Source organism: Chiloscyllium punctatum, chromosome 25, assembly GCF_047496795.1.
Source record: "Chiloscyllium punctatum isolate Juve2018m chromosome 25, sChiPun1.3, whole genome shotgun sequence".
Classification (NCBI taxonomy): Eukaryota; Metazoa; Chordata; class Chondrichthyes; order Orectolobiformes; family Hemiscylliidae; genus Chiloscyllium; species Chiloscyllium punctatum.
The window spans coordinates 69,445,621-69,470,431 of NC_092763.1; the positions used below are offsets into that span (position 1 = coordinate 69,445,621).

General features: G+C 43.9%; 1 protein-coding gene across 3 annotated transcripts in view; it reads right to left on the bottom strand.

The window, feature by feature from the left end:
• ophn1 (oligophrenin 1) overlaps positions 1–24,464 on the bottom strand; it is a 196,998-nt gene extending 172,534 nt beyond the window's left edge. For all 3 annotated transcript variants that reach the window (XM_072595481.1, XM_072595480.1, XM_072595479.1), the window contains exon 1: positions 23,893–24,464. In XM_072595481.1, the coding sequence (XP_072451582.1) occupies positions 23,893–24,046 (154 nt within the window). In that variant the 5' untranslated portion in view covers positions 24,047–24,464. The remainder of the gene's footprint in view (positions 1–23,892) is intronic.
• Between the last annotated feature and the right edge of the window lie 347 nt (positions 24,465–24,811).

Sequence of the window (24,811 nt, forward strand, 5' to 3'; positions counted from 1 at the left end):
CTCTTTTGTATAGCATCTAAGACCTCTCCCTTTGTTCATTGTAGACTGATGTTCTCTCTTTTTGACAGATGTGGTATAAGGAGATTAACCTGAGTTAGGATAATACAACTGACAGACATCGAAAAAAGAAGATACCAATCTAGAATGAACATGTGACGACAGAGGTCTTAGACACTACACAAACTAGCTCAGTGAGTGAACCTTTGAAACGTGGAGAATTACAGCTCAAAGCAGCTGAGGAACCTTACTTTGGTGATAAGAAATGAACAGCCTCAGGGACAGAGCATGTGCAGACACTCACACTTCAAGTTACTCCAGACAGGTATCCCCAGGTGTAGGTGGTTGTACAGACTTAAAGCAGCAGCTAGGAACATTCTACCCTGGCTCTGGAGGTGCAATTGAAACAGAGTCCAAGGGACACAGCTGAGAAGAGAAGATTTTGAAACCAGGCTATGACCTCAGAAGCCATCAGCGAAAGAAAACACTAAAAACAGAAAATAAAAAAAGACTCTGAAGACATGGAAAATACTTCAAAAGGTTTTGATCACAGGTCCAAAGACAACTATGTAGGGTGTGAATAAAGAACCCCAAAAGACCTCAAAGCTGAGACACTAACCAGCAACACTGAAGAAGAAAAGGTCTACGATCAGAATTCTTTACCCCTTAAATTAGTTTTTTTTAAAATATACTCACACAAGTAGAGTCAGAGTCATAGAGATGTACAGCACAGAAAAAGATCCTTCAGTCCAACTTGCCCACACAAACCAGATATCCTAAACCAATCTCGTCTCATTTGCCAACACTGGGCCCATATCCCTGTAAACCCTTATTCATATACCCATCCAGATGCCTTTTAAAAGCTGTAATTGTACCAGCCTCCACCACTTCCTCTGACAGCTCATTCCATACACGTGAAAAGTCATTGAAAAGTTTACAAGGCACCAGTTATGGAGCCACCTTAGGTATGAAGGTACCTAGATACAAGTATAAATTCTTCAGAAAAATGAGAAAATAAAATAAATCAAAACATCCAGCATTACAGGCCTTCACGCCATCTTAGGTACAGAATTACAAAGTCATAGGAATGAATTAGCAAAATAAAAAAATTAAAAGTTCAGAATAACAGTCCTTCCAACCCAGTCCACACTGGCACCTAGCCTCAACACTAACAAAAACGACCCAAGTCCTCACCCAGGTCAGTCAGGCATCAATAGTATGCAGAGATGGCAACCCCATCAGATGCCTTGCTATTACATCAATCATTTGATAATGTGAGGAAGGGCCAGAAGGAGGCTGATAGCAGGTGGTCTGGGAGCAGTATTTAGTGCTAAAGACAGCTCCAGGCTTACAAGATGATGGAGCAGTGTCATCAAGTAGACATATTTCTGTCTGCTGAAAGTCCAATGGCTGATGATATGTTGTTAAGACAAAACTAGGAGCAAAGTAAAAATGCAGTATGATGCACTGATTAGCATACTCAGTGTCTATTTAAAACCCAAAAGTTATTTAGGGATAGAACAAAGGAGCCAAATTCCAAAGATGAGGCACTTGACATCAAAGCTGCATTTGACCAAGTGCGTATTCAAGGGGCCTGAGCAAACCTGTAGTCAATGGGAAAGGTCTCTTTTTTAAAAATTCATGATACATGGACATCACCGGCTGGGCTATCATTTAATGTCTGTCCCTAGTTGTTTCTTGTGGTGGTGATGGAGCTGCAGTCCACATGCTGTAGTTTGACCCACTGCATCATTAGGGAGAGAATTCCAGGATTTTGACCCAAAGACAGAAATATTTTGCTGTTTGCTTTCTAAGTCAGGATGGTGAATGGCTTAGAAGGGACCTTGAGGTGGTGGTGTTCCTATATATCTGCTGCCCTTGTCTTCCTAAATGGAAGTGCTCATGGGTTTGGAAGGTGCTGTCTGAGAAGCCTTAGTTAGAGACGTACCTGGCACAAAAAGGTGGTGGTTTTGGTTGTTGGTGCTTAGCATCTCAGCTCCAGGGCATCTCTCCAGGAGTTCCTCAGGTCATCTCCCAGACCCAACCATTTTCAGCTGCTTTATTAATAACCTTTCCTCAATCACTAGGTCAGAAATGGGGATGTTCATCGATGATTGCACAATATTCAGCACCATTTGCAACTTCAGATACTGAAGCAGTTCATGTTCAAATGCAACAAGACCTGGACAATTGAGCTGACAAGTGGCAAGTAACAATTGCATCACACAAATGTAGGTAATGACCCTCTCCAACAAGGGAAAGGCTAAACATTAGCCCTTCAAATTCAATGGTGTTACCCGTCACAAAATCGCCACAATCAACATCATAGGATTTAACTTTGACCACAACTGAACTGGACTAGCCATATAAGTACAGTGGCTACAAGAGCAGGTCAGGGACTAGGAATCCTGCAGCAATCAACGCACTTCCTGACTGCTCAGTTTGTCTATGTCTAAAAGGCACAAGGCAGGAGGAGTGCAATTGAATACTCTCCATTTGCCTGGATGTGCACAGTTCCAACAACACTCAAGGAACTGGACACAATTCAGTACAAAAAACAAACAACACTAGGTTATATTCCAACAGGTTTATTTGGAAGTACTAACTTTCAAAGCACTGCTTCATTACCTGATGAAGGAGCAGCGCTCAAAAGGCTAGTGCTTCCAAATAAATCTATTGGACTATAACCTGGTGTTGTGTGATTTTTAACTTTGTCCAGCCCAGTCCAACACCAGTATCTCTAAATCAGTACAAAACAGCATACTTGACTGACACCACACCCACAAACATTCATTCCCTTGACCACCAATGCTCATTGGCAGCAGTTGAGTACCACCTGGGAAATTCCTCATCCTTTAAATGGAAAAATTGCATTTCAGTTAGACAGTATCATTGAAAGAAAGGGCTATATCACCAGTAACCCAAAATCAACTCAAATGGTGCTCAGCCTAGTAACTGTGCCCAAGTCAAACAGAGTACAAAGACTGTGCGTGGACATGAAGGGAAACACTTCCTACTCCATCTCTGTCAACCGTGGTTTCGAAAAATTGATAACAGCCAAGTTTTTTTTTCACAAAACTGGATGTAAACAGTCAATTTTGACTGATGTCCCCAGACCAAGAGTCAAGATTGCTGACCACATTTATCACACCGTTTAATCAGTTGCCAACTGTTTGGGATCTCCTCTACAGCAGAGATTTTCCGAGAGGGCAATATCTAGATGACATCACAGCACATGGTTAGAGAATAGGATCATGACCAGAGGCTCAGTTTCTATTCAAAGACATTAACAGAATGTCTTTAAATAGATTTTACAGGCTTTATACTAATCGAGAAATTCACTAATTCTAGAACAGGCATTACATTTCTTGAACAAATTATCCGAGAACAAAGACCATCACCTTCATTCCAAGGAAGACTAAAGCCAGTGAATTTCCAACACCAAACTGCATGAATTTTGTTCAGTTTTTCTTAAACATGGTGAATCAAGTGGTAGTATTTATCCCAACTGCACCATTCTTACACAACCCATAAGAGCCCTTTTGAAAAAAGGTCAGCAATGTTCGAGTCAGGAACAGACTAATGTTTGAAAAGATTAAAAAGTTACTTTCGACTGATATCAATGTTCATTGATATCCAGTCGTACTTGCTATTGTAGTTGCAGACGCACCATCTGCAGGATTAGAAGCATAAGACTATAAGACATAGGAGCAGAAATTAGGCTATTCAACCCATTAGGTGTGCTCTGCCATTCAATCATGGCTGATAATTTTCTCAACCTCATTCTCCCAATTTCTCGTCATAACCCTTGATACCCAAGAACCTATCTCAGGTCTTAAGCACACTCAATGAACTGGTCTCCACAGCTTTTTGTAGCAATGATTCCCCACTCTCTGGCTGAAGAAGTTTCTGCTTATCTCAATTCTAAAAGGTCTTCCCTTTACGCTAAGGCTGTGCCCTTGGGTCCTAGTCTCGCCTACCAATGGAAGCCTCCTCCCAACATCCACTCTGTTCATTTCAATAGATTCCCCTTCATCCTTCTGAACTTGATTGAGTATAAACCCAGAGTCCTCAAACATTCCTCATATGTTAAGCTTTTCATTCCTGGGACCATTCTCGTGAATCTCCTCTGAACACGCTCTCCAGGCTGGTACATCCTTCCTAACATGTGGGGCCCAAAGCTGCACACAACACGCCAAACGTGGTCGGACCAGAGCCTTTACAGCCTCAGAAGGAAATCCCTGCTTTTATATTTAAGTAGTCTCAAAATAAATGCCCTCACTGCATCTGCCTTCCTAACTGCTGACTCAACCTGCAAGTTTACTTTGAGAGAATCTTGGACTAGAACTTACAAATTTCTTTGTAATTCAGACTTCTGAATTTTCTCATTTAGAAAATAATCCAAGCTTTTATTCTTCTGACCAAAGTGCATGACCTCACCTTTCCCACAGTCCTTATTAGAGTACAAATTAACAAGACATGAAAACTGGTCAGATTTGAAGAGTGTGGCATTGGAAAAGCACAGCTGGTCAGGCAGCATCCGAGAGCAGGAGGATTGATGTTTCAGGCAGAAGATCTCCAGTATCTGCTTGACATTGAGAGCTTTGATGAAAACTGAACAAAGGCAAGCACCTGACTAGAAGTAAACATTAAAACAAAAAATAGAAATCAGAAACAAAAATAGAAATTGTTTGAAAAACTGACATGGAGGTGCCAGTGTTGGACTGGGATGGACAAAGTCAGAAATCACACAACACCAGGCTATAGTCCAACAGGTTTATTCGGAATGATAAGCTTTTATACCATTGCCCCTTTGTCACTTCACCTTCAGAATGCTTGTGATTCCAAATAAAACTGTTGGTCTATAACCTGGAGCCGTGTGACTTCGGACTTTGAAAAACTCTGGCTGCATCAGTGGAGAGAAAGCAGAGTTAATGTTTTGGGTCCAGTGACCCTTCTTCAGGTCTCCAGACCCAAAAGTTAACTCTGCTTTTTCTCCACTGATGTTGCCAGACCTGCTGAGTTTTTCCAGCAATTTCTGTAGAAAGAATGTTACATGGGGGTGAGAAAGGTTCGCAAACTCCCTCATAAGGTGGAGATTTCAGGTGAAGACATATCTCCTTTTTTGCTAATACTGCTGGCATTAAAAGAAATGTTTAAAATGATGAGACATGACAAGAGCACAGCCAATGTACCAGGTAAGGTGCAAATAATGGTGACACACTGTCATGGACAGTAGTAGATCAAGAAGAGAAAGATCTTATTTTTGTTAAAGGAGACTCTTACTCTATAGCAATAACACCACCTAACTGGCAATGGAGGATAAACTCAGATGAATTCCTGCTGCTGAAAAATTTGATAAGGAATGCATAAAAGATTACATAACAGTCTGTAAGGGTGGTCAAAATCTAGAGACTAAGTGACTCCTTCACTGTAGAAGCCAAAACAACACTCAACAATAGAGGATGATTCATTTGTGTATGACTATGGAATGGTTATATAAAATCCTTGCCTGAAGAAATCCAATGGAAACTCCAGGGGGGCAATGCAAATATCACCAAGTTCAGAACAATAGCCAGTGTGATATCCAGGAATGTTTTAAGGACAAAACAGTTGTGCCAGGATTAGTCATACATAGCCAAACACGTACAGATGTCCAGAAAGACCATGAGATAGGCTAGCAATATATTTCATGGAATCCACAGCTGTAATGGAAGTTATGTGATTTATATATTTTATGATATTCTGGAAGTTTTTAAATTTTGCATGAATGGCATAGATTTTTTACATCACGTATGAAAAAGGTTTAGTGATTAACTTGAAAGTATTTCCGTCACCATGGTGATTTGTTGAAAAAGCACAGCACTGGAGAGAGACTTATGGAGAGCAATAGAGATTTGTAAACTCTCCCAAGATAGACAAGCAAACAACGTAAACAGTGTTGTGTATCAGGCTTTCAGAAAGAAGATTCTTTAATTTATTTTGGGCTTTGGGAAAATACTCCGCTTTGAAGAAAGCTTTTTAGTTTCAGTTTGTATTTTTTTTAGCAGAAGTCTTGGCTGAAGTTGGATGCATCAAATAGCTGTTCCTGAGGAAGAGAAATAATTTAAGTCTGTAATGAAAGGGGTTACAGTAAGTCAAGCAATTTTCTTTAAAAGTCCTAGACCAGAAGTGTTTGGTTAAAACTCTAATGGGATTGTGTGAAGTGGAGAAAGTCTAAGCTCAATTATAGGATGCATCAAGAAAGGGGCTCAGCTTCTCATGAACAAGAAAAGCCACAACTAGGTTAAAATTCTCAACTGTAACTGGGTGCAGTTGGGACAGGGAGATTCTATTTTTACCATGTCTTGAAATCTTTCAACCTCTGACACATACGTATATAGTTTGTTTATACAAGTTTCTTTACGTAAACTTCTGTTTTATTGTTAAAACCAAAAATTGCAGCATCACATGTTTGTGTTTCATAAAACGAAAAATGAAAGTCCATCATGCCGCATTTCAATCTGGGATCTGACCAGTCAAGTGATAACACCAGCAGGGATCATAATAGAGGAAAGATGAATAGTGATCAACTAGGACATAACTCAAGTGGAACCGAAGTAGGAAGACTTCATTCAACCACAGCAGACTCAGGTGATCAGAACAATGACAAGGATCTTTGCTATGTTGTAGAAGAATCAGTAGATGATAGACTGCAATTTGTGATCAAAGATTTCATGAAGATCACTTGGAGGCAGACTGTTAGGTGACACGTTCACTGCCCCTCCTCAAAAATCAAACAAAAACAACGCAGAATGAGCAGTCAAGGCTGAGAAGTCACTGATACACAAGAATCTAGACTGGAATCCAGCTTCACTCAGTTACAGAGTGATACCTTTTTGAGTAATTGTGCAGAATTGGGGTAGAAGTTGAATTGGAATAGTTTGTGGGAAGGTGGTTAAAAACAGGTCTAGTTGGTGTTAAAACAGCTGGAGTGCAACCATAATCTCTCAAGCCACAGATAAAATAACTAGAAAAAGTAATCGCAAAAAGCAGCAGAGTGCAACAACTCCAGAACCAGAGTGAAAACTCTGTCCAACGTAAAGCCAGAGCAGAAAATCTGATTCAGGGGCAGCAAGTCAGATGCCATAGTCAAATAAATGTATCAAACATTTAATATAGTCAGACTCCTGAAGGGACATTCAGGAAAGCATTGCTCTTACTCACGCCAACTAATGAGATCAAGTATGATTGTTACTTAATATGAAACAGCATACCTATACCAAGCTATCAGAAAAAGTGTATAGATTGGTTGGCACAAGTAAGCTATCCGGGTGTTCAGAATTGCAAATCATCTTGACCAGAGAGATTCAGGCTTTGAAGGGGGTTCATGGGAATGGGTACCAAGGAGAAGAGCTGTTGATAACAGTGAAATTATGATTACAAACCCAACACATATAAGTAAGTCAAGGTAAACAACTGAAATCATGCAGACCAAGTAGAGAAAAACTTGACAAATGTGGTTCGGTGAAAATCATGTGGGAATTTATCATACCATAATGACTTGAAGTGCCTTACTTAGTGATAAGCAGCAACAAGTGCCAGGGACAATATGCAGAGACTCACAGTCTAAAGATATCCTGACCAGTATGTCAATGTGCAGATAACAGGTTTAGTTAAAGCAATTCATGAAACCTTACTTTCATAAAATTTCGCAAATTAACTACTCTTTATACTCATCTGGTGCTATGGAAAAGGAGAAGTTTGGAAGTCTAGTTTCAAAGGATATTTAGGACCGCACTGGTCCTAAATGGCTGATGGTCATTTGGAAAAAGTGAATGGAACATTTGCTTTTTCAATCCATAACATGTCTAGAATGCAGAAGCGGAGGCTATGATGATTATCATCAGTCATTGAGCTGTGCAGACAATATTGGGCTTCACACTAGATGAGGAGGTTAAGATTAATGATGATACAATACAGATTCACTAGAATTCTGCTACGTGTGAGAACACACAACTATAAACAAAATAGTTGGGATTTTAATTAGAACAATGAAATGATAGAACAAGAGAACAGTTTAAAAGTATGAAAGAACGTGATATAAGATAATTGGAGCAGCAGTTCAAAACATCTAAACCGAGGTAACACCACTACTTGAAGGTCGGGAATTCACTTTCAGCATCAGTGGTTGAGGCTGAACTGAACAACGACTACTCAAGATTGGATAGGTGTGAGAAGGAAAAGATAAACAAAATCCAGAAGTAAGGTTCCCAAATGAGATCAGAACTATTCAGTCTGAAAGGTGCGTACCTCATATCCTGACTCTCCAAGGCACAAGTCAAGAGTACGATGGAATACTCCCCACTTTATTGAACAGGTGCACTCCCAACAATACTCAAGCACCTAATACCATCCAGGGAAAAAAAAACAGCCTGCTCAACTGGCACCACATCCAAAAATGTCCACTCCTACTTCCAACAAGATGCTCTAGTATTAGCAGTATACACCATCTCCAAGATACAGTGCAGAAATTCACTGAGTCTCCTCAAACAGCACCTTCCAACCCACAACCATTTAAACAGGAAATCAGCAACAGATAGATGAGAATGCCACCACCTTCAAGTTCCCCTCAAAGCCACTCACCATCCTGACTTGGAACTATATTGCTGTTCCTTCACTATCACCAGGTCAAAATCTTGGAACTACCCCACCCCCCACCTTCCCTAATGGCATCGTAAGTGAACAGACGCCATTATGGACTGCAGCAGTCCCAGAAAGCACCCCATTATCCCCTTATCAGGGGTATTTACGAATGGGTAATAAATGCTGGCCTAGCCAATGACACCTACATGCCCTGAATTAATTGTTTAAAATATGGACTGGCAAATGATTATCTGCTGCACTGTAACTTCTACAAATGTCCACATCATTGAACTCTGCATGCAATTTGCATACTGAAACTCAAACACAAACACATGCCTTGGGACCACATTTAAATGAAGCACATTACTTAAAGCATAAAACAGGTTTTCTAAGTGAGCAGATTTTTTTTTCCCCAAATGAGTCAATACAGCCTCTCAGTTCCTCAACTGAACTGACCAAAAAATTACAGCAATGTTCCTCATTACAAGCCCTCAAGATAGCTCAATGTTTTGTAGAGCTAAACTTTTTTCCTGCACACTAGATCAATTGTACTTCAGTTCGCAGGCCACACGACTGTCGAGACAGTCTAATATAATGGTTGCCATAGGTTTCAGAAACAAATTCTGAGAATGTGGAAGTCTGGTCTTAAAGCAGCTCACTCCCATCTCTCATAGGTTTATTATGCCTCTAATTGCTGGGACAGAACATCTTTTTATCAGCTTCTGTCGGAGGTTAAGGGCATGTGCACAGGTCACCAGCTTGTCAAATTATATTTTTAAAAAAAAGATTCACTTTTGAAAACTAGCTGGCAAAACTTTTAAGAGTGGGAGAGAGAAGAACTGAAATTTTAGGTGGCATTTTAGTTATGTCATCATTCACGCATGTGATGCAGGAATGTTATGTTTTGACACCTTACGTTCTGCCTTTATGTGATGTTTCTTCCCTGACTTTGAGAGAAGGAACAGAAAGTTAGGGATCATGAGTTGAACTACAGAGTTATTTGTTCCCTTTCCTAACCCATTGTTGAAAATGCATCAGCAACAAACTTACCAGTTACACATCGGAGATCTGCCTCATCTCTCTAGTGCTACATGATGATGCATTTAATATGGGGTACTCAGTGCTGTATTTTTGTATTTATACTAATGCATCATGCTAGCGCATGGATCATATTAACTATGCTTAACTGATTAAATAGATTTTCCACTAGCTTGACTGTGCTGAAACAGATAGCTAATAATACAGCAATTGTCTATTGACAGAGGCCACTTTGCTTAGGTACATCATTTGCAATCTGAAAACAAAGTTCCTCTCTTTTCCCCAGGAAATGTAGTTAAGAGACATTATTCATTTCGAAAGAATTAGAAATTAAGTACTCCTAAAAGGAGATCGATTGTGTTTGGTATTTGCATACCCCGCATGCTGAGAGAGGTTGCATTGTCTTGGAATGGTAGTATATGACCCAGACTTCAGGGCTATTTTTGGACCATTCACCATGCCTGAATTTTTGTAATGTTTAGAAGCATTTATTTCATTTTATGCAAAAAAAAAGCATTTCAATTTTGTCCCCTGGATTCTGCACGACTAATATTACTGCACTGGGAAGTGGGCTTACTTTTAATTCAACCTCTTTACACTATAAGTTATTATGCTTTACCAATATTTGGGCAAATGCAATAAGCTTGTGTTCAATAACCCAAATGACATGCAATAAATCAAAACAGAAACACTAAATGCTACTTTTCCTCTAGATGCTTAAACCACAGGCACACTGTGCAACATCCCTTAAAGATCCATCTAACCTGGTCTAAAGGCAATCTATTATGAAGAGTCCTAGATGAAACCAAGACCATATTAGAATATAGCTTTAGAAACATAATTATTATGTTTTTAACTTCTCAACAGCATCATTGAAGAGATGATGTATGCACGAGAATTTATGTGCACTAAAAGCTGAACCCAAGAATTGGCCCAATATGGACAGTCAGCAAGTGCTTTGTGCAAGAGTTATATATACACATGTTCCTCTTCAAAGTCTTCATCAGCCAAACAGTAAAGCATTCTCCAAATAAATATGCTGGCAAATGCTCTCCTGGAAGTTAATGGTGAACTGCACATCACAGAACATTACTGGATGAGAATCAAATGGACAGAAATTGAAACAAGAGAGAATTATGTTTCTGTGCAGAAAAGCCTAGGCAGACTTCAGAGTTAAAATATCCTAGTAACTTCCATAACAAGCAAAGCACCTCAAAAGATCTGTTGTCTTTGGACATCATTAGAAAGCATTGTGGGAAAGCAACTCAGCCATCTTAATTTCACCTCCACACGAGTGCAACAGTTCTCTAGAAGGACAGGAGGAGGATGGAAAGATTACAGCAAAGAGTCATGCCTTTGTAGGGCTTGGTCAGAACAAACAAACAAAATTTCAAAAGTACACACTTCAAGTGCAAAAGGCATTGCTCTTCCAATGTTAAGGAATAGATCTATTTTTGGGGAGAGAGGAAGTTTTACTCTAAAAGCACCTATAAAAAGACAGAGGACAGAAACAGAGATCTTCAATAACTCTAAAAATGCAGCTCCCAACTTAAGGACAAGATTCTGCAAAAATTAAAGTGATGGATTATCTATATTTGACAGCTTTAGCTGTTGGATTTTTCCCCCAGGAATATTCCCATATCCTTCCTCAAATACAATACAATTCATAAAAACACTAGGGTGGAAGTAGACCATTCAGCTCATCAGGTCCACAGTGAACCTCCAAAGAGCACATTCTCCTTGACTAATCCAAACAACGTGCACATACCTAGATGCCAAGTGCAATTCAGCATGGTCAATCCACCTAACCTGCACATCGTTTGGAACGTGGGAGAAAATCAGAGCTCCTGGAGGAAACAGAGATATGTGGAGAATGGAGAAAGTCTTAAGAGACAGTTGCCAGAGGGTGGAATTGAACCCGGGTCCCTGGCAGTGAGAGACACCAGCGCTAACCACTGAGCCAGCATGGTGAATGAGATATTTATATACCCAACTGAACAGAAAAAAAAGGCCTCAGTTTAATGTCTCACTCCAAAAATTAAACCCTTAACAGTGCCTCCTTTAGGACAGCACTAACTTGTCAATCTGTATTGTATGTTCAAGTTCATAGTGGGGCTGGAGCCATAACTTGCTGATCATGACCAAGAATGACAACAATTTAAGTACTTTGACAATCACATCCCTTTTTAAAGCTATAACAGGAATTCTAAATGCAATCATTTCACATCTGCTCAATGGGCAGTTTGCACATGGATAAAAAGTTCAAAGTGGCAACTTTCGGATAAAATATTAAGCTAAATTGTTTACTCGGGTATTTGTAGGAGAAAGTGAGGACTGCAGATGCTGGAGATCAGAGCTGAAAATGTGTTGCTGGAAAAACGCAGCAGGTCAGGCAGCATCCAAGGAGCAGGAGAATCGACGTTTCAGGACCTGAAGAAGGGATCATACCCGAAACATCGATTCTCCTGTTCCTTGGATGTTGCCTGATCTGCTGTGCCTTTCCAGCAACACATTTTCTACTCGGGTATTTGCAAAAGATGTTATACAGATAATGGTGCAAAGAACAGCAAAGATGTCTCCTGACTTACAGTTAAATCCACAATATTTATAAACTATCTTAATTTTGAAATAAACTGCATGTTAAATTTTCCCATGACCTCTTTCTGAAAATTTCCCAAAATGAGGTGTTTCTGATAATACTAATTCCTTCAGAGAAGGAATGACAAGTTTTATGAAAAATAAAATGGTGCTTTTGAAATTAAGCAGGAACTGCTCTGGACCAAAGTGTAGCTTGCAGTCACTGATACAGTGCTTGCGAAGGCTTAAGTGGTGATGATGGGCAGAAGAGGGAAGTGGTGGAGAAGAGGAGACAAAAATAAAAGGTTCTTTGTAAAGGTCGCCCATCTAACTCAGGGACTAAGGCTGAGTCAATTTGGGCAGGTGCCAGTTCCTCAACTTCAAAAAGAACTGCATTTTAGACGGCAGGAAGTCACTTAAAGTTGTGGTTGAAGAGATGGTTAAATTACATAGCACTTTAATATAATCAAATTAGCCTAAGCACCTCACAGTAGTTTTGACAAACAAAACTTAAGAAAAAAATGGTTAAAGAAATGGGTTTTAGAGGAAGGCTGAGTTCTAAAGGCAGCGATGCTCACATCACCAAACCAAGTAAGTCCATTTTGAGAATGTATCAATATAACAACTAACTTTTCCCTAAGTATTTGAAATACCTGACCATTGGGAAGTAAGCTTCTGTAGAACAACTTAACATTAACTTACGCCCTTTATTTGTGATTCTTGCCCTCAAGCGATTCTTCTAGCCAATTAGCAAGCTATGTTGTATCAAGTCTAAATGGACAAGCCAGTGTCAAAGTAGACAATAGAAACAGCAACAGAAACTCAGCACAGTTGCCCTGACAAAAAGTCTTCCTCGAGATTGGCTTAATGTTAAAATTGGAGAGAACTGTCAAGCAACAGCCTGACAGTCATACTCACAGAATTGTGACAGACAGACAGACAGACAGACAGACAGACAATCTCCCAAATGCTATAATCACTATTCCTGGTAACGTCCTATTCCATTGGCAGGACAGACCCCAGCAAAGGTGACCGTCTGCCGAAACTGCAAGCAGGAAGGCCACCCGTCCAAGGAATGTAAGGAGGCCAAGATTTGTAATCTGTGCGGAGGGGCGGGCCACATGTACAAGGCCTGCCAAAGATGAGGGGCAGCCACCTACACACTGATGGCCGGAGGTGGCAACATGAGCCGTGGACCGCCTAAGACCAGCAAGGTACCGCAAAACAGCACAGGAACGGTGTCTGCAGGCACCCAGAAGGAAGGGCAGGCTGTAGCGGAGCAGACGGCAGACAACGGGGAAATGCAGCAGCCGATCCAAGCTCCTGCAAGACAGACGGAGGAAATGGAAGAGGACGGATCAAAGGAAGCAGAGGATTGGATTACTGTCAAAAGCAGGAAGAGGAAACCTCTCAAGGGCCCCAAGGCCACCCAGAGAAAGGGGAAGTGACACCTACACGGGCAGCTCTTCTGACGGCGAGGACGGGCGCATGGAGGGTCGTCACCAGAGAAAGAGACAGAGCACCGTGGGGAAAAAGGAGGGCAGCACCACCCAAGCAGAAAAAGATGATCCCTCTGATGGGATGGGTAAAGGCCTCCCCCCACCCGGTGAGAACCAAGAGATACCCACCGGCCCACAGCTCCAGGAAACTGGGAGCAGCGGACCTGTGACAGTCCCGCTGTCAGATGGAGAACTGGACTATGCCGACCCTGGGCCCGACCCGAAGACACCAGAGCAGGGAAATGGCACCAGCGTGGAGCCGGACAGCTACCTCAGCCCTGGGAAGGTCCAGCAGTTTGCCGTCACCACGGGGATGCACACAGCTACCCCAGAGGGGCAAGACCAGCAGCAAATGGACACTGTTAACCTCGTAAACTGTTAAAATGGGGTTAAAAATTGCCAGCCTCAACGTGCGTAGCATCCAATCGGCTACGCGATGTGTTTCTATGATGGCTTTCCTGGCCAATGTTAAAGCCGACATTCTGTTTCTGCAGGAGTGTGGGATACCGCACCTCAGCAGCTACAGGAGATGGTTGAGCTTGTGGGCCCATGGGCCGTCAGTTTGGTCGGGGGGGCAACGATAGCCGCGCCTCCGGCCTGGGTATCCTATTGAAAGGAGGCAACTTCACCATCTCCGAGGTTAAGGAGGGGGTGGGCGGGCACCTCCTCATCACCGAGGTCATGAACAGGAATGCTCCCCTGAGACTGATTAATGTGTACGCCCCAGTGGGTAAGAGTGAATGGTTGGCCATCCTGCAGCAGCTTCCACTGTTGCTGGCTACGTCCAGGCTGGTCATTCTGGCCGGAGACTTCAACTGTATCATTGATGTAGATGGACGATCTGGCGGGGGATCAGTAAACTGGACGCCACATCCAGAGCCCTGATGGACACGGTAAAAGATGCCAAGCTGCACAACGTCTTCAGCACCCCTGCAGATGGAGCGCAGCGTAGATACACCTGGTCACGGGCAGACGTCTATCCGCTCAAGGATAGCTTACCTGTTTGTGTCCCGAATGCTCTCGGTCAGATCCATCGACGTCAAGCCAGTGTTCTTCTCTGACCACTGCCTCCTGCTGGCCGACTGTCACCTACAGGACAAGCAGCGGGCTGGTAAGGGAACGTGGAAGCTGAACACAAAGCTGTTGACCCCGGGAAACATTGAGGAGCTCAAGAGGGAGTACGCAGGTTGGAGAACCGTGAAGCCCCTCTTTGAGTCCCCAGTGGACTGGTGGGAAACAGTAAAAGGGAACATCAAGAGGTTCTTCATCCTCAAAGGTGTTCAGGAGGTGAGAGAGAAGTGGGGAAAACTGTCCCAGCTCCAGGAAAGTATGCAGAACCTGCTCTTGCTGCAGACGATGGGGGTCAATGTCATGGAGGACTTCAAGGAGGTGAAGGGCCAGCAAGCCTCGCTCTTTGCCTCAGAGGCCTCCAAGATAATCTTCCGGTCCAGGGTCCGCTCGGTGGAGCAGGACGAGACGTGCTCACGTTTCTTCTTCCAGAAGGTGCACAAAGAGAGCTCCGTGCTCAGCAGCCTGAAGAAAGAAGATGGCTCGGTAACGTCATCTCAGGCTGACGTCATGAGGATCAGCAAATCCTTCTATGCCAGTCTGTATGACGCGAAGCCGACCGACAGCGCGGCCTCCCAGTCATTTCTGTCATCTATCACAGAGGTCTTAGACGACAGAACACAGGAGAAGCTGGAGCAGCCACTATCTCTGGACGAGCTGACCAAGGCTCTAGAGTCCTTCGAAAAGAATAAAAATCCCAAAAGCGACGGCTTACCGGTCGAGCTCAATTCCGCTCTTTGGGACTTGATTGGCCAGGACCTGCTGGAGGTGTATGTCAGTATGCTTCGGGCAGGTACCATGAGTGAATCCATGAGGAAAGGCATCATCACCCTCATCTACAAGGGGAAGGGGGAAGAGGGAGGAACTCAAAAATTGGAGACCAATTTCACTGTTGAATGCAGATTACAAAATTCTGTCAAAGGTAATCGCCAACCAAGTCAGGTCTGCTCTGGGTTCGGTGATTCACCCCGACCAAACCTGTGCTGTGCCGGGCAGGAAGATCGCTGAGAGTCTCGCACTCCTCAGGGATACGATTGCCTACGTGCAGGACAGAGAGTTGGACACCTACCTGATCAGCCTGGACCAGGAGAAAGCCTTTGACAGGATATCACACAAGTATAGGAGAGATATTCTCTCCAAATTGGGCTTTGGGGAGGGAATCTGCAATTGGATCAGACTGCTCTAAACCAACATTGTCAGTGCAGTCTCAATCAATGGGTGGGAATCGGATAGCTTCCTAGTCAGATCTGGAGTCAGGCAGGGCTGCCCTCTCTCTCCTGCCTTGTTTGTGTGCTGCATACAGCCATTTGCCGAATCCATCAGGAAGGATGCGAGCCTGAGAGGGGTGACTATTCCAGGCAGTACATGGATGACGTCGCTGTTTTCTGCTTGGACCCGCTGTCCGTGCGCAGACTCATGTGCATATGTGACCAATTCAAACGGGCCTCGAGGGCCAAGGTAAACCGAGGCAAGAGCGAGGCCATGCTCTTCGGGAACTGGGCCAACCGATCCTCGATCCCCTTCACGGTCAGGACCGACCACCTGAAGGTGCTGGGTATTTGGTTCGGGGGGCCTGGGGTGTGCACCAAGTCTTGGGAGGTGCGTATCAGCAAAGTGAGGCAGAAACTGGGCAGATGGAAGCTATGGTCGCTCTCCATCGCGGGAAAAAAACCTGGTCATCAGGTGTGAGGCACGGTCATTGCTATTATACGTGGCACAGGTCTGGCCTATTCTCAGAACCTGTGTCGCTGCAGTCACCCGGGCCATCTTCCAGTTTACATGGTGGTCAAAGATGGACCGGGTCCGAAGGGACTCGCAGTACAAAGACCGGTGCAATGGGGTAAAAAATACACCCAATGTCACCCTCACCCTGATGGCCACCTTTGTGTGTGGCTGCATCAAGCTGTGCGTGGATCCCCGGTACGCAAACACCAAGTATCACTACGTAGTGAGGTTCTACCTGTCCCCGGTGTTGCGAAGGATGGGCCTGGCCTTGCTGCTGCGGAACGCTCCGAGTAGTTGGACTGTTCCGTATCACCTATCCTTCGTGGAGAAGTTTAAGAAGAAAAACACCTTTGACCACAAGTCCATCAGGAAGTGGTCAGCACGTAGCGTCCTTGAGACCCTTCGGGAAAAGGAGAGGGCGGATCCTGTCGAGCGGTTCCCTGAGCAGACTGTCAAAGCCATTTGGCAGAATGCCTCATCGCCAGAACTTTCCAACAAGCACCAAGACGTGGCTTGGCTGGTGGTGAGAAGGGCTCTGCCTGTGAGATCCTTTATGCACGCCCGGACTCTCTGCCGCACTGCACGCTGCCCTCGAAGCGGCTGCGGGGGGGACGAGACTGTCACACACCTCCTTCTGGAATGTGCCTACACAGAAGAAGTCTGGAGAGGAATGCAGTGGTGTTTGTCGAGGTTCGTCCCGAGCAGCGCCGTGACGCAGGACACCGTGCTCTACGGCCTGTTCCCCGGGACTCACACCGAGACAAACATTAACTGTGCCTAGAGGATCATCAACTAAGTGAAGGACGCTCTCTGGGTGGTCCAAAACCTGTTGATCTTCCAGCTGAAGGAGTTGACCCCGACTGAGTGTTGCAAACTGGCAAATTCCAAGGTCCAGGACTACGTGTTGAGGGATGCGCTGAAGCTTGGGTCAACTGCCGCCAAGGCGCGGTGGGGAAAGACCACCGTGTAACATCTGCCTGTCTAAAGAAGAACAGGGGGCCCACCCAGTCATTTGGGCTCTGCTGACGCCTCAACTAAAAATGTAATCGTACAGACCTGTAAATAGGAACGATTACTGTGTTTCGGTATGCAAACAAATGGAATGTTTACATATGTATGGCAAGTCCAGTTGTATAGATCAAAGTATTTATGAATAAAAGATATTTTTGAAATAAAAAAAAGGACAGACCCAGCAAAGTTGGCATCTGTGGCAAGAGGAGTGCCCTTCTGATGCCTCAAATGTATGTACAAAGTCTTGTATAAGGAAGAAATACTTTGTGCTTGTTTATTAAAGACTTCACGGAATCAAAGTGCTTACTGACCATGTACATAAAGATTTTTAAGAATAAAGTACATTTTTGAAATTTAAAAAGTAAATCAGTTGCAGGAGGAAATCCTCAACATTGCATCCTCTGAATTCTCATGGCACCAGGGCAAGGAAATCTCCTGCTGATTATCATGTGCCACAGGCCCTCAGCTAATGAATCAATGTTTTTTCAAAATTTCAAAAATAAATAAATTGGAAAGGGACTAGGATTTCCAACAGGAATTTCACAACAGAACTGAATGGCTGATCCTCTAAAATTCACACAATTTGACAATTAGCAACATAGCATTTTCAAATCGTCATGGAAAAGGATAGGCCTGGTGCACAAGTTAAAGTTTAAATTGCAGCAAGGCCAATTTTGATGGTATTAGGTTGATTGAGGAGGTGGTTCACAGGTAAAGGGATGCCTGGCAAGTGAGAGGCTTTCAAAAGTGAGATAATGAGAGTTCAGGGAAAGCATTTTCCTGTTAGTGTGAAGGGCAAGGTGGCAGGAGTGGGGAACACTGGATTACTATACATATTGAGGCTCTGGTCAAGAAAAAGAACAAAATGCATCAGATATTTGTATCATCGATAGTCACAGGTGAGGTACCGAAAGAGTGGAGGTAGGCTAACATGGTACCACTATTTAAGAAAGGTGGTGAAGAAAAGCCAGGGAACTATAGACCAGTGAGCCTGACATCAGTGGAGGGCAACTTGTTGAAGGGAATCCTGAGGAACAGGATTTACACATATTTGGAAAGGCAAGGACTGATCGGGGCAGTCAGAATGGCTTTGTGCATGGGAAATCATGTCTCACAAACTATGTCAGGTATAGACAGGACAGATCAAGTGAATCCTTAGAAGAGTATAAAGAAAGTAGGAGTATACTTAAGAGGGAAATCAGGAGGGCAAAACAGGGACATGAGATAGCTTTGGCAAATAGAATTAAGGAGAATCCAAAGGGATTTTACAAATACATTAAGGACAAAAGGGTAACTAGGGAGAGAATAGGGCCCCTCAAACATCAGCAAGGCGGCCTTTGTGTGGAGCCACAGAAAATGGGGCAGATATTAAATGAATGTTTTGCATCAGTATTTACTGTGGAAAAGGATATGGAAGATATAGACTGTAGGGAAATAGATGGTGACATCTTGCAAAATGTACAGATTACAGAGGAGGAAGTGCTGGATGTCTTGAAATGGTTAAAGGTGGATAAATCTCCAGGACCTGATCAGGTGTACCCGAGAACTCTGCGGGAAGCTAGAGAAGTGATTGCTGGGCCTCTTGCTGAGATATTTGTATCATCAATAGTCACAGGTGAGGTGCCGGAAGACTGGAGGTTGGCAAACGTGGTGCTGCTGTTTAAGAAGGGTGGTAAGGACAAGCCAGGGATCTATAGACTGGTGAGCCTGACCTCAGTGGTGGGCAAGGTGTTGGAGGGAATCCTGAGGGACAGGATGTACATTTATTTGGAAAGGCAAGGACTGATTTGGGATAGTCAACATGGCTTTGTGCGTGGGAAATCGTGTCTCACAAACTTGATTGAGTTTTTTGAAGAAGTAACAAAGAAGATTGGTGAGGGCAGAGCAGTAGATGTGATCTATATGGACTTCAGTAAGGCATGCGACATGGTTTCCCATGAGAGACTGATTAGCAAGGTTAGATCTCATAGAATACAGGGAGAACTAGCCATTTGGATACAGAACTGGCTCAAAGGTAGAAGACAGAGGGTGGTGGCGAGGGTTGTTTTTCAGACTGGAGGCCTGTGACCAGTGGAGTGCCACAAGGATCGGTGCTGGGTCCTCTACTTTTTGTCATTTACATAAATTTGGATGCGAGCATAAGAGGTACAGTTAGTAAGTTTGCAGATGACACCAAAATTGGAGGTGTAGTGGACAGCAAAGAGGGTTACCTCAGATTACAACAGGATCTGGACCAGATGGGCCAATGGGCTGAGAGGTGGCAGATGGAGTTTAATTCAGATAAATGTGAGGTGCTGCATTTTGGAAAAGCAAATCAGAGCAGGATGTATACACTTAATGGTAAGGTCCTAAGGACTGTTGTGAAAAAAGAGACCTTGGAGTGCAGGTTCATAGCTCCTTGAAAGTGGAGTCGCAGGTAGATAGGATAGTAAAGAAAGCGTTTGGTATGCTTTCTTTTATTGTCAGAGTATTGAGTACAGGAGTTGGGAGGTCATGTTGCGACTGTATAGGACATTGGTTAGGCCACTGTTGGAATATTGCATGCAATTCTGGTCTCCTTCCTATCGGAAAGATGTTGTGAAACTTGAAAGGGTTCAGGAAAGATTTACAAGGATGTTGCCAGGGTTTGAGGATCTGAGCTATAGGGAGAGGCTGAACAGGCTGGGGCTGTTTTCCCTGGAGCGTCGGAGGCTGAGGGGTGACCTTATAGAGGTTTACAAAATTAGGAGGGGCATGGATAGGATTAATAGACAAAGTCTTTTCCCTGGGGTCGGGGAGTCCAGAACTAGATGGCATAGGTTTAGGGTGAGAGGGGAAAGGTATAAATAGACAAGGTCTTTTCCCTGAGGAGGTGGGGTGGAGGGGGTGGAGTTCAGAACTAGAGGGCATAGGTTTAAGGTGAAAAGAGAGAGAGATACAAAAGGGACTTTAGGAGCAATCTTTTCAGGCAGAGGGTGGTATGTGTATGGAATGAGCTGCCATAGGAAGTGGTGGAGGCTGGTACAATTACAGCATTTAAAAGGCAGCTGGAAGGTATCTGAATAGGAAGGGTTTGGAGGGATATGGGCTGGGTGCTGGAAATGGGACTAGATTAGGTTAGGGTATCTGGTCGGCATGGATGAGTTGGATGGAAGGGTCTGATTTCATGCTGTACATCTCTATGACTCTATATAGACAGCTGGAATTAAGCAAATTCCTTGAGGAATATACACTTGAGAAGGAAACCAGGAGGACAAAAAAGGGACATGAGATAGCTTTGGCAGATAGGCTAAGGAGAATCTAACGATTCTACGAGTATTTAGGGGCAAAATTATAACTAAGGACAGAATAGGCCCTTTAAAGATCAATGAAGCCACCTATGTGTGGAACCACAGGGGATTGGTGAGATCCTTAAATATTTTGTGTCAGTTTTTACTCTGAAGAAAGACATGGAAGCTAAGAACTCAAAAATAAATAGTGACATCTTGAAAAAGGTCCATGTAACAGAAGTGGACGTGTTTCAGACAAAGGTAGATACATCCCTGGGGCCTGACCAAGTATTTACCAGGACATTGTGGAAAGCTAAGGAAGAAATTGCAGGGCTACTAGCAGAGATATCTGTATTATCGACAGCTACAGATGAGCTGCCACAAGACTGGAGGGTGGCTAATGTTGTGCTATTATTTAAGAAAGGCTGCAAGAAAAGCCAGGGACCTGCAGACTGATAAGTCAGACAATCGTGGGTAATTTGCTGGAGGAGATTCTGAGAGGTAGGATTTACATGCATTTGGAAAGGCAAGGACTGATTAGGGAAAGTCAGCATAGTTTTATGAGTGGAAAATCATGTCTCACAAACTTGATTGAGTTTTTTGAAGAGGTAACCAAGAAGATAGGTGAATGCAGAGCAATAGACAATGTCTACATGGACTTCAGCGAGTCCTTTGACAGGGTTATTAAGGTTAGATTACATGGGATCCAGGAACAGCGAGCCAGTTGGATACAAAATTGGCTTGAAGGTGGGAGACAGACTGTGGTGGTAGAGGATTATTGTTCAGACCGGAGACCTGCAACCAACTGTGCGTTATAAGGATCAGTGCTGGGATCCACATTGTTCATTTATACTCACAAGCAATTCATTTCTATAAAAGGTATGGTTAGCAAGTTTGTGGATGACACCAAAATTGGTGGTATAGTGGACAGTGAAAGGTGGTTATTTAAGAGTACAACAGGATCTTTATCAGCTGGGTTAAGGAATGGCAAGTGGAACTTAATTTAGATAAATGTGAGGTGTTGCATTTTGATAAGACAAGTGAAGGCAGGACTTATACAATTAATAGTAGGGCCCTGTGCAGTGGTGTAGAACAGAGAGATCTAGGGTGCAGGTACAGAGTTCTTTGAAAGTAGTGTCATAGGTAGACAGAGTGAAGGAGGTGGTGCTTGGCATGCTTGCCTGCATCGGTCAGAGCACGGAGTACAGGAGTTAGGCTGTCATGATATGACTCTACAGGACATTGGCAAGGCCACATTTGAAGTACTGTATGCAATTCTGGTCGCTCTGCTATAGAAAGGATGCTATTAACCTGGAACAGGTGCAGACAAGATTTCCAAGAATGTTACTGGAGGGTTGGCATTATAAGGAGAGGCTAGGACGTTTTTCCTTGGACTGTAGGAGGCTGAGGGGTGAACTTATATACGGGTACATGGAGAAGGTGAATAGTCAAGGTCTTTTCACAAGAGTGGGGGAATTCAAAATTAGAGGATGTAGATTGAAGGGGAGAGAGGAAAGATTTACCTTGGATCTGAGGAGCAACTTTTTCCATAGAGGGTAGTGCACGTATGGAATGAGCTGCCTAAGGAACTGGTCGGGGTGGGTACAAATACAATATTTAAAAGACATTTGGGTAGATACTTTGTTAGGAAAGGTTTTGAGGAATATGGGAAACACAGACAAACAGGACTAGTTCAGTTTAGGAAACCTAGCTATCATGGCCGAGTAGATTGGCAGGAGGCCGGAAGAACCCAGCAAGCCAGGCAGCCTAAGCAAGTGGAGAAGTCAATGTTTGGGTGTAACTCTTCTTCAGGGCTGGGGGTGGGTGTAGGGGAGCTACAGATAAAGGGAGTGATGGGGAGGGGCAGCAGGATGGTGAAGACAGACCTGATTGGTCAATGAGAGGAATGAATCTGGTTGGTGGCTGGGAGGAGTGGAAGGGACTGGGTTGTGAGGTTATTCGAAGAAGGGTTACACCCAAAACATCAACTTCTCCACATCCTGATGCTGCTTGGCTTGCTGTGTACTTCCAGCCTCCTGCCTGTCTATTTTGGATTCCTGCATCTGTGGTTTTGTTTTGTCTCTAACCGTGGACGAGTTAGGCTGAAGTTTCTGTTTCTGTGCTGTACGAATGCAGAAATATGACTCTACAAAAGTAATTTTCTAATTCTCTTCCTGGTGTTGAAAAATCATTGAATTTCGACTGGCCTTAAACTCTGAAGAAAGCCGAATTTCTCTAAATATAACCTCAGTTGCACCCACTTAGCCCCATTTACTTTGGCCTTGCCATTAATTACCTAAACACTGCAATTCACTCCTTAAAAGGTACTATATAACTGTTACATGAAATGAAAGTTGGAGGGCTCTTCTGGTGCAGTGGTAGTATCCCAACATTCTAAGCCAGAAGACACTGGTTACCACATGTTCCAGTATTTAATACCATGGATGGATAGGTTGATTGCAAAATATATTTTAAAAATTACGGTCAAAGAGAATAATTTGGATTTTACCAAGTGTTTTTTTTGTGTGGGGGGGGGGGGGGGGAAAGAGGTGGAGAGAATTTGGTCACATTGTCCCAGACTGCAGGCTCACTTAATTAGTTGCATGATGATGTTATTTGTTGAGTTCCAAGATCTCAAGGTCTCGGCTCCATCTCATCTGCCCACTGTGTGGTGCTGGCACAGATAGATTTGCTTTGTAGCAACAGGAAGACGGTTATTCGGCTAAAGACAGGGAGCCATTCGAGGGGTTTGTGGTGTGCCCCTGCTCTATGCCAGGCCAGCAGCCCCGCTCTCACACAGGACCTGTCACAGCAGGAGAATGCAGAAAGCATTCGGTGTTTCCCCGCCCCCCCTTGCCAGCGGATGTTCCATCTCCTACACGGCTACAGCTCCATCCCGGGCTAGGCTTTTCTTCTGCAAATTCCCGACTGAAAATGATCGCAAGCCACAAGACCCACACGGTGTTTGTAGAAGGTTTGATGCCGTATCCCACCCAGCCTTTTCTCCACTATCACCCCCGTTTGAAATGAAGTCGGCTGCGATTACTTCCTCCCCCTTTCTTCCTTCCTCCCTTCCTTGCATGTGCCTGTCGTAAAACACTCACTTTTGATGGCGTTGATGAGCGAGGTGCCATCCCTGATGACTTCCTTGATGAATTTGTTCGTCCTCTCCAGCTCCTGCTCGTAAGATTTGAGCCGCTCCCTGAAATCCGGACTGTCTAGGGAGCAATCACTGAACTCCAGCGGAGGGTGGCCCATGTTGGATTCGGAATCTTACACCCACTCCTTTCCTCGGTATTCTCCTTTCCAATCCACAGCTCCTCGGCTTTAACAGCCTTGTCTTAGGTTTAACGCTCAGTCCTGTCTTTTCTTGGGGTGTGCGATTACAGCTGGGTTTGTCACCGCTGATCAGCTGTTAGCGGGGCCAATGGAAACAATGGTTGTGGTTCTAATTGTTTCTCAATGTTACCAAATGTATCTTTGCTGTTTCAAGGCTGTCGCTTCCTCTGGGCGCCGGGCGCTGTAAGGGCAGTAGTACAGCCCTCGCCAGGTTGCCCCTTCTCCTACCAACCACCCTCTGTCTCTATGTTGTGCTGCAGCAGCTCATCCCTAGGATATCACACCCACAAACGGATCGCATCACCTCCCGGGACACCCTGCAGTTTGTAGCGCTCCCGTCAGCGTCATAGCAAGAAGGGAGGAGCGGAGAGAGGAAAGGGAGGGGAGAGAGGTTGGAACTTTTAACACACCCCGCACTGCGGCTTGTGACAGCTCGCACTCAGAGCTTCTCTTAATCGCTTCAAGTTGCAACTTAATTTAGGGCAGCTTCGACCTATGACAAAAAAGGGAGCTTTGTGTGGGGTCACGTCAATTTTCTAATTTATTCGTCGCTTGAGATTCAAATAAAACTGGAGAAACCAACATGTGAGAGATTAAGTCAAAGGTTCGAAGCTGGTTAACAGTGAGTGAGTGTGTCGAGTGCAGGGGAGTCCCATCCTGGATAAGCTCGTTCACAGCAAAGGA